Here is a 17,396-nt window from a genome sequence, read left to right on the forward strand (position 1 = left end):
TTCTTTAGAGAAGTGTCTATTCATGTTTTCTGCCCATTTCTTCACTGGGTTATTTGTTTTTCGGGTGTGGAGTTTGGTGAGCTCTTGATAGATTTTGGATACTAGCCCTTTGTCCGATATGTCATTTGCAAATATCTTTTCCCATTCCGTTGGTTGCCTTCTAGTTTTGTTGGTTGTTTCCTTTGCTGTGCAGAAGCTTTTTATCTTCATAAGGTCCCAGTAATACACTTTTGCTTTTAATTCCCTTGCCTTTGGGGATGTGTCCAGTAAGAGATTGCTACGGCTGAGGTCAGAGAGGACTTTTCCTGCTTTCTCCTCTAGGGTTTTGATGGTTTCCTGCCTCACATTCGGGTCCTTTATCCATTTTGAGTTTATTTTTGTGAATGGTGTGAGAAAGTGGTCTAGTTTCAACCTTCTGCATGTTGCTGTCCAGTTCTCCCAGCACCATTTGTTAAAGAGACTGTCTTTTTTCCATTGGATGTTCTTTCCTGCTTTGTCAAAGATGAGTTGGCCATACGTTTGTGGGTCTAGTTCTGGGGTTTCTATTCTATTCCATTGGTCTCTGTGTCTGTTTTTGTGCCAATACCATGCTGTCTGATGATGACAGCTTTGTAATAGAGGCTAAAGTCTGGGATTGTGATGCCTCCCGCTTTGGTCTTCTTCTTCAAAATTACTGTGGCTATTCGGGGCCTTTTGTTGTTCCATATGAATTTTGGGATTGCTTGTTCTAGTTTCGAGAAGAATACTGGTGCAATTTTGATTGGGATTGCATTGAAAGTGTAGATAGCTTTGGGTAGTATTGACATTTTGACAATATTTATTCTTCCAATCCATGAGCAGGGAATGTCTTTCCATTTCTTTAAATCTTCTTCAATTAGCTTCATAAGCTTTCTACAGTTTTCAGCATACAGATCTTTTACATCTTTGGTTAGATTTATTCCTAGGTATTTTATGCTTCTTGGTGCAATTGTGAATGGGATCAGTTCCTTTATGTGTCTTTCTGTTGCTTCATTGTTAGTGTATAAGAATGCAACTGATTTCTGTACACTGATTTTGTATCCTGCAACTTTGCTGAATTCATGTATCAGTTCTAGCAGACTTTTGGTGGAGTCTATCGGATTTTCCATGTATAATATCATGTCATCTGCAAAAAGCGAAAGCTTGACTTCATCTTTGCCAATTTTGATGCCTTTGATTTCCTTTTGTTGTCTGATTGCTGATGCTAGAACTTCCAGCACTGTGTTAAACAATAGCGGTGAGAGTGGGCATCCCTGTCATGTTCCTGATCTCAGGGAAAAAGCTCTCAGGTTTTCCCCGTTGAGGATGATGTTAGCTGTGGGCTTTTCATAAATGGCTTTTATGATCTTTAAGTATGTTCCTTCTATCCCGACTTTCTCAAGGGTTTTTATTAAGAAATGGTGCTGGATTTTGTCAAAGGCCTTTTCTGCATCGATTGACAGGATCATATGGTTCTTCTCTTTTTTTTTGTTAATGTGATGTATCACTTTGATTGATATGCAAATGTTGAACCAGCCCTGCATCCCAGGAATGAATCCCACTTGATCATGGTGAATAATTCTTTTTATATGCCGTTGAATTCGATTTGCTAGTATCTTATTGAGAATTTTTGCATCCATATTCATCAGGAATATTGGCCTGTAGTTCTCTTTTTTTACTGGGTCTCTGACCGGTTTAGGAATCAAAGTAATACTGGCTTCATAGAATGAGTCTGGAAGTATTCCTTCCCTTTCTATTTCTTGGAATAGCTTGAGAAGGATAGGTATTATCTCTGCTTTAAAGGTCTGGTAGAACTCCCCTGGGAAGCCATCTGGTCCTGGACTCTTATTTGTTGGGAGATTTTTGATAACCGATTCAATTTCTTTGCTGGTTATGGGTCTGTTCAAACTTTGTATTTCCTCCTGATTGAGTTTTGGAAGAGTGTGGGTGTTCAGGAATTTGTCCATTTCTTCCAGGTTGTCCAATTTGTTGGCATATAATTTTTCATAGTACTCCCTGATAATTGTTTGTATCTCTGAGGGATTGGTTGTAATAATTCCATTTTCATTCATGATTTTATCTATTTGGGTCATCTCCCCTTTCTTTTTGAGAAGCCTGGCTAGAGGTTTGTCAATGTTGTTTATTTTTTCAAAAAACCAACTCTTGGTTTCGTTGATCTGCTCTACAGTTTTTTTAGATTCTATATTGTTTATTTCTGCTCTGATCTTTATTATTTCTCTTCTTCTGCTGGGTTTAGGCTGCCTTTGCTGTTCTGCTTCTGTTTCCTTTAGGTGTGCTGTTAGATTTTGTATTTGGGATTTTTCTTGTTTCTTGAGATAGGCCTGGATTGCATTGTATTTTCCTCTCAGGACTGCCTTCGCTGCGTCCCAAAGCATTTGGATTGTTGTATTTTCATTTTCGTTTGTTTCCATATATTTTTTAATTTCTTCTCTAATTGCCTGGTTGACCAACTCATTTGTTAGTAGGGTGTTCTTTAACCTCCATGCTTTTGGAGGTTTTCCAGACTTTTTCCTGTGGGTGATTTCAGGCTTCATAGCATTGTGGTCTGAAAGTATGCATGGTATAATTTCAATTCTTGTAAACTTATGAAGGGCTGTATTGTGACCCAGTATATGATCTATCTTGGAGAATGTTCCATGTGCACTCGAGAAGAAAGTATATTCTGTTGCTTTGGGATGCAGAGTTCTAAATATATCTGTTAATCTCATCTGATCCAATGTATCATTCAGGGCCCTTGTTTCTTTTTTGACTGTGTGTCTAGATGATCTATCCATTTTTGTAAGTGGGGTGTTAAGGTCCCCTGCAATTACCACATTCTTATCAATAAGGTTGCTTATGTGTATGAGTAATTGATTTATATATTTGGGGGCTCCTGTAGTTGGCGCATAGACATTTATAATTGTTAGCTCTTCCTGATGGATAGACCCTGTAATTATTATATAATGCCCTTCTTCATCTCTTGTTACAGCCTTTAATTTAAAGTCTAGTTTGTCTGATATAAGTATGGCTACTCCAGCTTTCTTTTGGCTTCCAGTAGCATGATAAATAGTTCTCCATCCCCTCACTCTCAATCTAAAGATGTCCTCAGATCTAAAATGAGTCTCTTGTAGGCAGCAAATAGATAGGTCTTGTTTTTTTATCCATTCTGATACCCTATGTCTTCTGGTTGGCGCATTTAGTCCATTTACATTCAGTGTTATTATAGAAAGATACGGGTTTAGAGTCATTGTGATGTCTGTATATTCTATGCTTGTAGTGATGTCTCTGGTACTTTGTCTCACAGGACCCCCCTTAGGATCTCTTGTAGGGCTGGTTTAGTGGTTGCAAATTCCTTCAGTGTTTGTTTGGGAAGACCTTTATCTCTCCTTCTATTCTAAATGACAGACTTGCTGGATAAAGGATTCTCGGCTGCATATTTTTTCTGTTTAGCACACTGAAGATACCGTGCCAAGCCTTTCTGGCCTGCCAAGTTTCAAGAGAGAGATCAGTCACGAGTCTTATAGGTCTCCCTTTATATGTGAGGGCATGTTTATGCCTTGCTGCTTTCAGAATTTTCTCTTTATCCTTGTATTTTGCCAGTTTCACTATGATATGTCGTGCAGAAGATCGATTCAAGTTACGTCTAAAGGGAGTTCTCTGTGCCTCTTGGATTTCAATGCCTTTTTCCTTCCCCAGTTCAGGGAAGTTCTCAGCTATAATTTCTTCAAGTACCCCTTCAGCACCTTTCCCTCTCTCTTCCTCCTCTGGGATACCAATTATGCGTATATGGTTTCTTTTTAGTGTATCACTTAGTTCTCTAATTTTCCCCTCATACTCCTGGATTTTTTTATCTCTCTTTCTCTCAGCTTCCTCTTTTTCCATAATTTTATCTTCTAGTTCACCTATTCTCTCCTCTGCCTCTTCAATCCGAGCCGTCGACGTTTCCATTTTGTTATGTATTTCGTTTAAAGCGCTTTTCATCTCCTCGTGACTGTTCCTTAGTCCCTTGATCTCTGTAGCAAGAGATTCTCTGCTGTCCTCTATACTGTTTTCAAGCCCAGCGATTAATTTTATGACTATTATTCTAAATTCACTTTCTGTTATATTATTTAAATCCTTTTTGATCAGTTCATTAGCTGTTGTTATTTCCTGGAGATTCTTCTGAGGGGAATTCTTCCATTTGGTCATTTTGGATAGTCCCTGGAGTGGTGAGGACCTGCAGGGCACTTCCCCCGTGCTGTGGTGTATAACTGGAGTTGGTGGGCGGGGCCGCAGTCCGACCTGATGTCTGCCCCCAGCCCACCGCTGGGGCCACAGTCAGACTGGTGTGTGCCTTCTCTTCCCCTCTCCTAGGGGTGGGATTCACTGTGGGTTGGTGTGGCTCGTCTGGGCTACTTGCACGCTGCCAGGCTTGTGGTGCTGGGGATCTGGCGTATTAGCTGGGTTGGGTAGGCAAGGTGCACGGGGGCAGGAGGGGCAGGCTTGGCTCGCTTCTCCTTAGGTGATCCACTTCAGGAGGGGCCCTGTGGCAGCTGGAGGGAGTCAGATCCGCTGCCGGAGGTTTGGCTCCGCAGAAGCACAGAGTTGGGTGTTTGCGCGGAGCTAGGAAGTTCCCTGGCAGGAACTGGTTCTCTTTGGGATTTTGGCTGGGGGATGGGCGGGGGAGATGGCACTGGCCAGCGCCTTTGTTCCCCGCCAAGCTGAGCTCTGCCGTCCGGGGGCTCAGCAGCTCTCCCTCCCTTTGTCCTCCAGCCTTCCCGCTTTCTGAGCAGAGCTGTTAACTTATGACCTCCCAGACGCTAAGTCGCGCTTGCTGTCGGAACACAGTCCGTCCGGCCCCTCCGCTTTTGCCAGCCAGACTCGGGGGCTCTGCTTGGCCGCGAGCCGCCCCTCCGCCCCGGCTCCCTCCCGCCAGTCCGTGGAGCGCGCACCGCCTTGCCGCCCTTCCTACCCTCTTCCGTGGGCCTCTCGTCTGCGCTTCGCTCAGGAGACTCCGTTTTTCTAGACTTCTGGTGGTTTTCTGGGTTATTTAGGCAGGTGTAGGTGGAATCTAAATGATCAGCAGGACGGGCGGTGAGCCCAGCGTCCTCCTATGGCACCATCTTCCCTCTCCAAGGCCGTCTAGCTTCTTTTCAATGACCATTAGTAAAGACAGCATCTTAAAATAAAAAAAAAATAGAGTATGTTTTATAGCTTTATTAAGCTATTATTGATAGATATGTCACTTTGAAGTATACAGGGTGATAATCTGATGCCCATATGCAAATCAATAAATGTGGTATACCACACTAATAGAATGAGAGATAAAAATCATAGGATCATCTCAATAGATACAGAAAAAGAAGTTAACAGTCTTCCACATCCTCTCCAGATTAACAGCTGTCACCAAATTGGGTATACAAGGAATGTACTGAAGCTAATAAAGGCCATTTATGATAAAACCATAGCAAACATCTTACTCCATGGTGCAAGTTTGAAACCTTTTCCTGTAAGATTAGGAACAAGACGGAGGTACCCACTCTAGCTGCTGCTTTGCGACACAGTGCTAGAAGTCCTAGTCATGTTAAATAGATAAGAAAAAGAAGTAAAAGACATCCAAATCAGAAAGGAAATGTGTTGTCTATGTGTGCAGATGATAAGAGTTTTTTAAATACAGAAAATCCCAAAGACTCTACCAGAAACTTAGAACTAATAAATGCATTTGTTTAGTGATGTTGTAGGATACAGAACCAATGTACAGAAATCACTTCATTTCTTACACTGAGAGCGAACAATCTGAAAAAGAAATAAAGGAAATAATCTAATTTACAATAGCATCAAAAGAATAAGATACTTAAACATAGGTTTAAACAAAGAAGTAAAAGATATATACACTGAAAATGCAAAGCAATTGATTATAGACATTGAGGAAGACACACAAAAAAATCAAAAGATACCTTGTGTTCATGGATTGAAAGAATATTTTAGTGTTTAAAGCTTATCATTATAATTCTATAATGATTAATTCTATACTTCTATATTTTCAATGCAATGCTTATCAAAATTACAATGGCATTTTGTTTTTACCAGAACAGAAAAAACCATCTTAAAATTCATATGGCAAAAGATCCTAAATAGCCAAAGCAATCCTGAGAAAGAAGGACAAAGTTGGAGATCTCACACTTCCTAATTTCAAACTTTATTTCAAAGCTATACCCATCAAAGTAGTATGGTGCTGGCATAAAAACAGACACATACATCAATGAAATAGAATCCAAGGCCCATAATAAACCCCTGCATATACAGTCAACTAATATTTGACAAGAATACTTAATGGAGAGATGATAGTCTCTTCAACAGATAGTGTTGGGAAAACTGGATAGTCACATGCAAGCGACTGAAGTTGGATCCCTCTCTTACACAAGGAGAGAAATGAACTCAAAATGGATTAAAAACTTAAATATACGACCCTAAACTGTAAAACTACTACTAGAAGAAAGCATAGGGAAACATCTCAACATTGGTCTTGGCAACAATTTTTTGGATAGAACACTAAATGACAGTAACCAAAGCAAAAATGAAGAAGTGGGACTACACTAAACTAAGAACCTTCTATATAGGAGAAATAAAGCTTATAGAATTGGAGAAAATATTTGCAACAAATTACAAAGGGTTACTACCCAAAATATGCACAGAACTCCTAGCAAAACAATCCAATCAAAAAATGGGCAAAGGAATGAATAGACATTTCCCCAAAGACATACAAACGGTAATAGACACATGAAAAGTTGCTCAGTATCACTAATCATCAGGGAAATGCAAATCAGGTAGTATCTCATACCTTTTAGAACGGTCATTATAAAAAAAAATAAGAGATAACAAGTATTGGCAAGGATGTGGAGAAAATGGAACTTGTGTGCACTGTTGGTGGATGTGCATTTGTGCAGCCACTATGGAAAACAGTCTGGAGGTTCCTCTAAGAATTAAAAATCGAACTAGCATATCAGGCAACAATTTCACTTGTAGCCATATACTTGAAGGAAATGAAATTACTATGTCAAGGAGCTATCTGCACACCTGTGTTCATTGCAGCATTATTTACAAGGGCCAAGGCATGGAAGCAACCTTAGTGTCCTTTGGTAGAGATATGGATAAAGAAGCTTTGGTACACACACGCGTGTGTGCGTGCACGCGCGCACACACACACACAGGAATATTTCTTAGCCATCAAAAAGGGAAATCCTGATTTTGTAAGAGTGTAGGTAGACCTTGAGGCATTATGCTAAGTGGAATAAGTCAGGCAGAGAAAGACCAATACTATCCATTCTTTGTTACGTGGAGTTTTGAAAAGTCAGACTCCTAGAAACAGAGAGTAGAATGGTGACTGCTAAGACCAAGGGGTAGGGGGAATGGGATGATGTTGTCCAAAGGGTACAAACTTGCAGCTATAAGAAGGATAAGTTCTGAGGATTTAATGTATAGCATAGTAACAATAGATAACAATTTTCTGTGTATAATATAGTAGTTTAGAGTGTAAATCTTTTTTATAGTGTTTATTGATTTGAGAGAGCACATGTGTGGATGCACATGACGGAGGAGCAGAGAGAATGGGAGAGAAAGAATCCCAAGCCGACTCTGCACTGTCAGTGTAGAGCCCAACATGGCTTGATCTCACGACCGCGAGATCATGACCCGAGCCAAAGTCGAGAGTCGGTGGCTTAACCGACTGAGCCACCCAGGCACCCTGAGTGTAAATCTTAAATGTTATCACCACACACAAAGTAATGATAGTGAGGTGATGGAGATGTTAATGAACCTTATTGTGGTAATTATTTTATCACATATATGTGTATTGAATCATGCTGTATACTTAGTAAACTTGCACAGTATCATATGCCAATATCTCTGTAAAACCGTGAAAAAATTTAGGGTATCTGTAGGTACTTTTGCCTAGAAATTCTAGTAAGATTGCTGAATTACAGATGTAACACTGGTTAATGTTCAACAGGCCATAAATATCTGGGGTTGTCTGACTGGATGGATAGTGTGTGTATGTCTACTAGGCAAAAATCTGTGAGGAACAAAGGGAACTTCACTATGTCTATATCCTTTAATTAATACTTAATAGTGAGATAAATTAAATATATTCTAGATACTCCTTGGATGGCCTTGGGCATGATGTAGTGTGGAAAGGACAAACACCAACTTTTTGCCTCCAAATTTTGTACTTTTCTATGTTTATTGGCCTTTTAATTTTTCTTCCTTTATGAACTGTCAATTCACTCTATTTTTTGTTTTCCACTAGTTCGGCTTATATTTGATTTACCAGAGTAGAAGAAGGTATCTGTAATGGTTAATTTGTATGCTATTATTGAAAATGTATTTTATTTTCATGTTTTTCATATTTAATATATTTCAAATCCAAGAAAATTATATTCAGGGACTCAGTTTGAATGTAATAATCTTAATGTACTTAATTGTGTGTTAACAGTTTTTGGTTGAATTATCTTCTGTTTTTCCAATTTGCTGCACTCTGACCATTCTTTGGGTTGTTTTCCTATTGTTTCCGGGGGAAGGAAAGTGTGCCCACACCTCTCTATCTCCAACTCTCTGCCTTCTGTCCTAATCTGTTTGTACCCCAAGTGTTCACATCCTTCTTCATTATTCTGAGCCTTTCATATTTACTCATGCTTGCTGTTCTTATTTGTCGTTTGGACCTTTGAACACACAAAGAGACTTCGTTGACAAAATGTGTCAAGATTTCTAAGTTCTACAACTGTTTTGCTGAAACTTTTCGAGTTTTTTCCCATTTAAAAAACATAAAATACATTTTTCCTTTCAATAGAGATTTCCCTGGGTTATATAATAAAAAGCTAAAAAGGATGTAATAGATAAACTAGTAGCTCTTTATTTTGTATAAGAAAATCCTACACCTCTTTCCTCCCTCCCTGATAATCCTGTGAGACCGTTCCCTTGGACTCATGACCTCAGGCTGAGAATCCCAGAACTCTAATGCATCATTTGGTCACCACCTTGTGCTATAGCTAAATTAGGAGCCTTTCTCCAAATAGAGTTTTGTTTAGCTTCTTGTCCTAGGGAGGGTGAGTGGAAGGATATGGGCAATGCTTATGCACGGGAGGAAATTCAGTGTGTGGAACTCCTCTGATTCCCTGAGCCTGATGTTATGAGATCTTTTGACAGATTAGGTAGGTGGTGGTGGTGAAGAGGGGCGGAGGGGTTGGTGGACCATACTCTATAAGAAGACCGTCCTTCACAGGTTCCTATGCTTCCAGAGAGGAAGGGTATACGAAAATGAGCAGAAGCAGGAATTGTACAGGAGGGAAGAGTTGGGGCAACTGTATAGAGAAAGGTATGGGAAAGAAAGTGAAATAGATTTTTCCAGCTTTATTCAGAAATAATTGATACACATCACTATATAAATTTAAGGTGTAGAATATGATGGATTGGTTTATGTATATTGTGAAATGACAAACACGGTCGATTTAGTTAATATCCATCTTTTCATAGGTTAAATAAAAAGAAAAAATTTTTCCTTTTGATGAGAACTCTTAGGATTAACTCCCTTAGCAATTTTCTTGTAGATCATAGAGCAGTGTTAACTATAGTCATAATGTCGTACTGAAGTTGCTTTTTAATGGGAATCCAGATTTGAGAACGAAGATATGGGAGAAAGAGTAAAGCATAGAGTTGCCACAGGCTTACAATTACTGTACCTGCCTTTACTATCTCTGATCTGTATTGTGTTTTCTCCAGTTGTCAGCTCATCTGTGGCTCCGCTTGCTGCATTGCCCAGTATGTGATTTGGTCAAACAATTTCATTGTGACCTCAGGCCTCCAAGGGTCTCTTTCTTTCTTTCTCTGTCTCTGTTTTTCAAGGGAATGCGTTTAGTTTGTTGTCAAGTTTGTAATTTTAATTCCAGTTTAGGTGTGCAATATCATGTTTCAGAGGTTCTGTACATTGCTCAGTGCTCATCATGATAAGTGTACGCTTAATCCCCTTCACCTAATTCACCCATCCCCTCACCACCTCCTCTCTGGTAACTGCCAGTTTGTTCTCAATTGTTAAGAGTCAAAAGGATGTATGCACTCCTGTGTTTATTGCAGCATTATTTACAATAGCCAAGTTTTGGAAACAAAGTGTCTATCTATATCTGAATGGATAAAGAAGATGTGGTAAATACATACACAATGGAATATTGTTCAGCCATAAAAAGAATGAAACCTTGCCATTTGCAACAACATGGATGGATTGAGAGAGTATAATGCTAAGCAAAATAAGAGAAAGACAAGTGCCACATGATCTCGCTCATATGTACAATTTAGGAAGCAAAAATAATGAACAAAGGATCTCTGACTGTTTTGATACCCCATTCTCCTTATTGTGCCAAATAAATACACTGCTCTAAAATTCTGGGTATCAGTTCGTGAACATTTCTGAATGGTGTCACAAAAAGATTTCCTCTGGCTTTTGTCTGAGTTTGTGATGCCCAGCTTCATCCAGATCCTCAGAATTGTTTGGAACCTCTTTATCTCATTACTGTAGATTTCTGTCACTCTACACATTTTCTGCACATAGCATATTGCCTTATCTCCCCATTCCCCCCTTCCCAAACCTCTTCCCCTAGATGATTGACATTATTTGTCGGTTCCTGATTTTACTTTCTCCACTTTGGCACCATTGGTTATCTCCCTAAAATCATGATTTTCTCTGTTTTGATTTTCTCTGCTCTCTTGAATGGAACCAGTGATAGCTCAGCCCTAAATCTATGGCTTTTACTTAGTCTTCTCAATTTGATCACTGGTTAGCGTATGAAAATGAGCAGTTCCTTAATTCTTTGACATTCCTTTCTACCTGATTTTTGTATATAGAAACAGGGCTTTTAAAAGGCAGATAATAGGGGAGCCTGTGCTGACAGGTCAGAGCCTGGAGCCTGCTTTGGATTCTGTGTCTCCTCCTCTCTGTGCCCTCCCACGCTCATGCTCCGTCTCTCTCTCTCTGTCTCTCTCTGTCAAAAATAGGTACACATTAAAAAAATGAAAAAAAAATAAAAGGCAGATAATATGTAAAAAAAGTAGTACTAGTAATATAATAATGATGATTGCAAATACTATGTATTTGTTCTTTTTTGGCCATGCATGTGTCCTCCATTAGCTTTCTTTTATCTGTTCATATGTTATCCTTTGAGCAAATATTTCTCTCTCATGACTTCAAAGTTTGAATGGCTTCTACGTTTCTGTGTCTAGCTGGGATATTTCTTGTCTGTCAATCACCATGACTTTTTACGAATAAATGGGGCAGACTTTGGTAAATCTCTGACTACCTCCAAAACTTTGGTGGATTTTGGTTTTTTCCCCCCATTCTGGTCAGCAACCACCTTTCTCCCTTTCCTTTAACTTGTACACTAATGTGTAGGTTTAAATCTTGTCTCTGTAGCTATAAAACCTTGGGTAAGTTAATTTATATATGTATTAAATGTTTATGTGGGTGGGATAGAATATTTTTCTGAATAAAATGGAATTTTCCACATTTACTGAAATATAATGACCTATAACATTGTGCCAGTTTAAGGTGTACTTTTTTTTTTGTATTCTTGGTTAAAGTTTATAGGAGGTATCATTGTTTTAGACCATGAGCAAATATCCATATTTTCTTGATGTAGCCAAGATAGCACTGGATTTGGAATCAGAAGACCTGGTATTTGATTTCAAACCAAGGACCTATGTTTTTAGGTAAGTTACTTTTTTGAATTTGAGATTTTTCATTTATAAATGAAAATAATTCTATCAGATATATCCACCCCTACAGATAATTACAAGCATCAAATGTGTGAAAGTTCTTAGTAAATATGCACCATGAAAATAATGTATACTTTTCCAACTCTAAGATTGCATCGTTAAATATTTTAGAAACTCTTAAAATATGGTGAAACAAATCATTATTTTTTTTCTGACTTTAACAATGGCATGGAAGATGACTACTAATTATATTGTGAAGCCTGGAAAATAGAAACTGTAAATTTCCTGATATGTTGGCTGTTACTGGAACCTGCCACCTCACTCCCAGTCTTCCTTTTCCTTTTACGTGCTGGTTCTTGTTTTCTAAAACTTCAGAAAGTTAAACCATGAACCATTGTAAGAGTTGAGATGAGGCTTGCCTATTCCCAAGTAGAAATTTATAGCAAGAATACCAGGCATCCTTTAGGGAGTGATTGGGAACTATGTTAATGCTTAGTTTTGAATGTGAAGAGTTCCTTTATGCATGCTGGACTTTATGGAAAAAAATGGTAGATGAGAAAAACAGAAACTGAAAAATGATGCACTTGAGAAAATGGTTGTACTTCAGAGAAGTGTTATTATCTAAATAATCAGGATATCCTTGCTACTTATTTTGTATTTTAGGAACACGAGAACCAGAAGAAACGGTCCTTTTCCTCTTCAAACTTATAATATATTTGAGGAGAGAAAATCTGTAATTGAAACCATTGAGGGGGCACCCTGGGTAACTCAGTGGGTTGAGAGTCTCATTTCGGCTCGGGTCATGATCTCCCAGTTCGTGAGTTCGAGCCCCACATTGGGCTCTGTGCTGCTGGCTCTGAGCCCACTTTGGATCCTCTGTTCCCCCTCTTTCTCTGTCCCTCCTTCGCTGGTGCTCTCTGTTTCAAAAAGAAATAAAATGTTAAAGAAATTGAAACCATTGAGGAATTATGATTAGTAGCAAAGGATTTGCTCTAATAAGAGAGCAGTTATTATCTCTTCTCAAAAGGCTTTCCTTTCCTCTCTTAGCTTATTAAACTCCTACTGGTTTTTCAAAACTGGCAACACTTTCTGCTTTGTAAAGATGTCTCTGAATTTCACAGACTCTTGTGTGTCCTTCTTGGCCAAAAGTAGGCATCTGGAATGTCTCCTAAGATGCTATATTTTGTGGTTTATTTTTAATGTGGTGAATGATTATTTTTGAATTAAAATTGAAGTTTCCTGACTTCTAGGAATAAGAGAGAAAGGACGTTTATGTAAAGTATAATTACTAGGAAAATTTTCATACAGGAAATGGAATTTTGATTTACCTTTAAGGGATGGATAGGGTTTGGAAATGTTCTTTATTGTAATACCCTATACATAACCACTAGCTACAGGAGGCTATTGAGCACTTGAAATGTGGCTAGTGTAACCAAGGAAATAGATTTTTAATTTCACTTTATAACCATATGGAACTGTTTAGGACTAAGTAGATCTAGCTTTGGCATACCTCTTCTCTATGATTTTTCTAGCATATGGAGTCAGAAGCCGTATGTAGACTAGAAAATTTGGATTCTGTGTAACTAGTTGTTTGTTCCTCACTGGACTACTGTTTTCTCATTTGTAAATGATTAGCATCGACTAGGTAGTCATTAATGAGCGTTGTGGGGTAATAATTTTTAATGATAATTTATTTTTGTGACAGACCAATGTGAGCGGGGGAGGGGCATAAAGAAAGGGAGACACAGATTCCAGCACAGAGTTCGAACTCCTAAATTGTGAGACCATGAACTGAGCTGTGGATGCTTAACCAACTGAGCCACCCAGACGCCTCTGGGGTATTTTTATGAATGATTTCACTCATCATGTACAACTGAGGTGTGCACATGTGTGCATATATAAATACACATATTAAAGGACAAGGGGCACCTGGGTGGCTCAGTCTGTGGGGCGTCCTACTTCGGCTCAGGTCGAGATCTCTTGGCTCATGAGTATGAGTCCCACAGCTGGGTCTGTGCTGACAGCTTGGAGCCTGGAGCCTGCTTCAGATACTCTGTCTCCCTTTCTCTCTGCCCCTCCCCCACTCACGCTCTGTTTCTCTCCTTCAAAAATAAAGATTAAAAAATTTTTTTAAATAAAAGGAAAAGCTTTGGAATCCCCCCCCCCCTTTTTTTTTCTATTGCTAGGTTTTTCTTGCTCTTTCCTTTTGGTTCCAGGTATGAGGCTTTTTGTGCATGTATCTTTATTTTACCAGTCCTTACTGTTTATTCTGCAACCTACCTCTTTTTTTCAGATCACGTCACCTTTTAGCAGCAAATCTAAGTATTATGGGAACTAGAGGGCTGGAGATGCAGAGTTTGACACACAGGCAAGGGAATATATCTCCTACATGGCAACATTTTAGTCTCTGAAAAAAATGGGTAACAGGTAGAGAGATTCATGTAGTCACACAAAATTAGGGGTAGGGAACCATCAGACTTGGCATTGGGTCTCAGACAATTGAGATAATTGAAGTGGAAGAGATGAGATAAGAAAAATAAAAGTGTTAAGATTGATGGAAGGATGGGAGAGAGTCAATGGTTATGTTGTAACTGTGACATTACTGGGCATATCTTCATCCAAACTCCCAAAGCTTAGGGCTCCAATAGCTATAACCAAGGTTCACGAACTTCAGAGATTATAAAGATTCTGGACAGATAAATGGCATTGGCTTCCTTAACTTCCCTGACTACCCCATTCTCCTTGCACATCTCGGGCGAGTCCTGCTAACCATCTTTCTAGGTACTTACAGTTTCTGGGTTTCATGCAAGTACTCTGTGCCATCAACATCTATTCTGCCCTTGGTCCTGGCATACACCCAAGTCACCTCTGTATCCTATGTCTGGTTTCCTTAGCTCGCCACTACCCTGTGGGCTTAGTGTGAATTGCAAAAGTGATTGTAGGTAGTGGTATAAGACCTACTACAAGAGACATAATATGTGCCTGAGATGAGTTGAGGGTAAGAAATTAGACAACTTAAGGGTCGCCTGAGTGACTCAGTCGGTTAAGCGTCAAACTTCGGCTTAGGTCATGATCTCACGGTTCATGAGTTCCAGCCCTGCATCGGGCTCTGGGCTGACAGTTCAGAGCCTAGAGCCTGCTTCAGATTCTGTGTCTCCCTCTGTCTGCCCCTCTGCTGCTTGCCCTCTGTCTCTCGCATTGTCTCAAAAATAAATAAACGTTAAAATTAGAAGAAAAAGAAATAAGACAACTTGAATGACTGAGGAATTATTGTATAAATAATTAAAATATTACCAGTGAGTGGTGCCTGGGTGGCTTGGTCAGTTAAGCATCTGAGTTTGGCTTAGGTCTTCATCTCATGGTTGGTGGGTTCAAGTCCTGCATCAGGCTGTTTGCTGGCACCATGGAGTCTGCTTGGGATTCTCTGTCTCTTTCTGCCTCTCTTACCAACCCCCCCTCCTCCCCCCCACATCCCTCCTTCTCTGTCTCTCTCTTCCTCTCTCTCTGCTCTCCCCCTCTGGTGCTGTCTCTGTCTCTCTCAGTATAAATGCATAAACTTAAAATATTAAAAAAAAAAAAAGCAATAGCAGTGAATTCTGGCATATGCAGTCTTTACCTCTTATTCCTTTTTCTGTTTGTGTTGCACTGCACCACCTTCCCTGACCCTCCCGATCCTTGCTATATACATCTATGTTTTCATATTTGCTTCATTTTCTTATTTATAGGTCTGTAGTCCTGGCAGCCATTGTGTTAGGAATATTGTATGTGGAAGTGACTCAACTGCTTTTGGTGACCCCAGTAAAATGCATATTTAATAATGACCCTGAGAAGGAATTGGGGGATACCTTGTTTTCACAATGTGAATAGCCTTGATTAATTAATCATTTTAATGTAGAACTTTATTAACATTCTCATTTTAGTTTCTTGTTATTTTCTTTTGTCTGAAAACATTCTAGTGGATAAATCAATGGATAGAGCAAATCACTCTGTGGTGTCAGAGTTTGTGTTCCTGGGACTCACCGATTCCTGGGAGATCCAACTTCTCCTCTTGGTGTTCTCCTCTACGTTTTATGTGGCAAGCATGATGGGAAACTCCCTCATAATGCTCACTGTGATTTCTGACCCTCACTTACACTCCCCCATGTACTTTCTGTTGGCCAACCTCTCCTTCATTGACCTGGGAGTTTCTTGTGTCATTTCTCCGAAGATGATTTATGACCTTTTCAGAAAGCGTAAGGTCATCTCCTTTGGTGGCTGCATCACTCAAATCTTCTTCATCCACGTCATTGGTGGCGTGGAGATGGTGCTGCTCATCGCCATGGCCTTTGACAGATATGTTGCCATATGCAAGCCTCTGCACTATTTGACTATTATGAACCGAAAAATGTGTATTTTGCTTACAGTTGCTGCCTGGGTAATTGGCTTGACCCACTCTGTGATTCAACTGGTTTTTGTAATAACATTGCCATTCTGTGGCCCTAATGTGTTAGACAGCTTTTATTGTGACTTTCCTCGGTTCATCAGACTTGCCTGCACAGACACCTACCGTCTAGAGTTCATGGTCATAGCCAACAGTGGGTTCATATCTCTGGGATCATTCTTCATGTTGATTGTCTCGTACATTTCTATCCTGATCACTGTTCGGAAACACTCTTCAGCAGGCACAACTAAGGCCCTCTCCACTTTGTCAACTCATGTCATGGTGGTGATTCTGTTCTTTGGCCCTTGCATCTTTGTTTATATCTGGCCTCACCCCACCTCACACCTAGACAAAAATCTTGCTGTTTTTGATGCAGTTCTCACTCCTTTTTTTAACTCAGTCATCTATACATTCAGGAACAAAGAGATGAAAGTGGCAATGAGGAAAGTGTGTAGTCGGTTTATTATTTATAGAAGGATTTCTTAAATGACACAAGTATTACAAAATTTCCTTACTGACTTGAAGTAACATTACATATCTATAGTTTGAATACCAGGTTCCACGTACCTTACTACCACTGAGTTGTCCCAGATTAAAATAACAAGGGTCTTAAAAAATCTTAACTGAGAGTTTGTGTTGCTGCCTATGGTTGGTTGAAGGAAGCATGTGGTGTAAAAACAAGTAGCTCCCAGAGAAGGACAATTGCTTGTCTCTCGGGAGACATTACCTTGATGAATTTACTGTGGTCTAGAATTGAAAATTGGGTCCCTTCAGTGTCTGAGTGTGTTACATAAGGGAATGCTGATTGATGCAAAATAAATTGATACTAGATAGAAATATACATATATCAAGATGTCAATTGATTAACTTGCTGTAAAAGATCAGCAAGTGGTCTGAACTTTCATGTAAGCCTAACTTATTATTTCACCAACAGGAAATTTATGAGAAGTCAAGTGATGGTAAGGACATTAATGAGGAGGGAACTGGAGTAAGAGGAGTCAGCTGGACACTCAAATAATCACATGAGATTTTGATGCCTTTGAGGATAGGCCTGCCATCAGAAGTGGAAAAGTAATGGATCCTTAGGCCAGGCCACCTTTCTGTCTGGACAGAGTTGGTTGGTCTCACAAGATTTACCTTTTGACTTTTGTTTGTACTCTGTTTCAGACTATCTAACTCCTAAGTTCTTTAAGATTCGTTCTCATTTTTTTTGTAACTAGCCCGGTTCTTCCTTTTCTTTCTT

At 39.5% G+C, this 17,396-nt stretch overlaps 1 protein-coding gene across 1 annotated transcript; it reads left to right on the top strand.

Moving 5' to 3' along the window:
* The first annotated feature begins 15,700 nt into the window (after nucleotides 1-15,700).
* LOC131516816 (olfactory receptor 4F3/4F16/4F29-like) lies at nucleotides 15,701-16,639 on the top strand. The gene has a single exon (XM_058738318.1). The coding sequence runs from the start codon at nucleotides 15,701-15,703 to the stop codon at nucleotides 16,637-16,639; it is 939 nt and encodes a 312-aa protein (XP_058594301.1).
* Nucleotides 16,640-17,396: the final 757 nt, after the last annotated feature.

This window comes from Neofelis nebulosa, chromosome 7, assembly GCF_028018385.1.
Source record: "Neofelis nebulosa isolate mNeoNeb1 chromosome 7, mNeoNeb1.pri, whole genome shotgun sequence".
Classification (NCBI taxonomy): Eukaryota; Metazoa; Chordata; class Mammalia; order Carnivora; family Felidae; genus Neofelis; species Neofelis nebulosa.

Coding starts and splice junctions, on each gene's coding strand:
- LOC131516816 (XM_058738318.1), top strand. CDS start 15,701: ATGGATAGAGCAAATCACTCTGTGGTGTCAGAGTTTGTGTTCCTGGGA.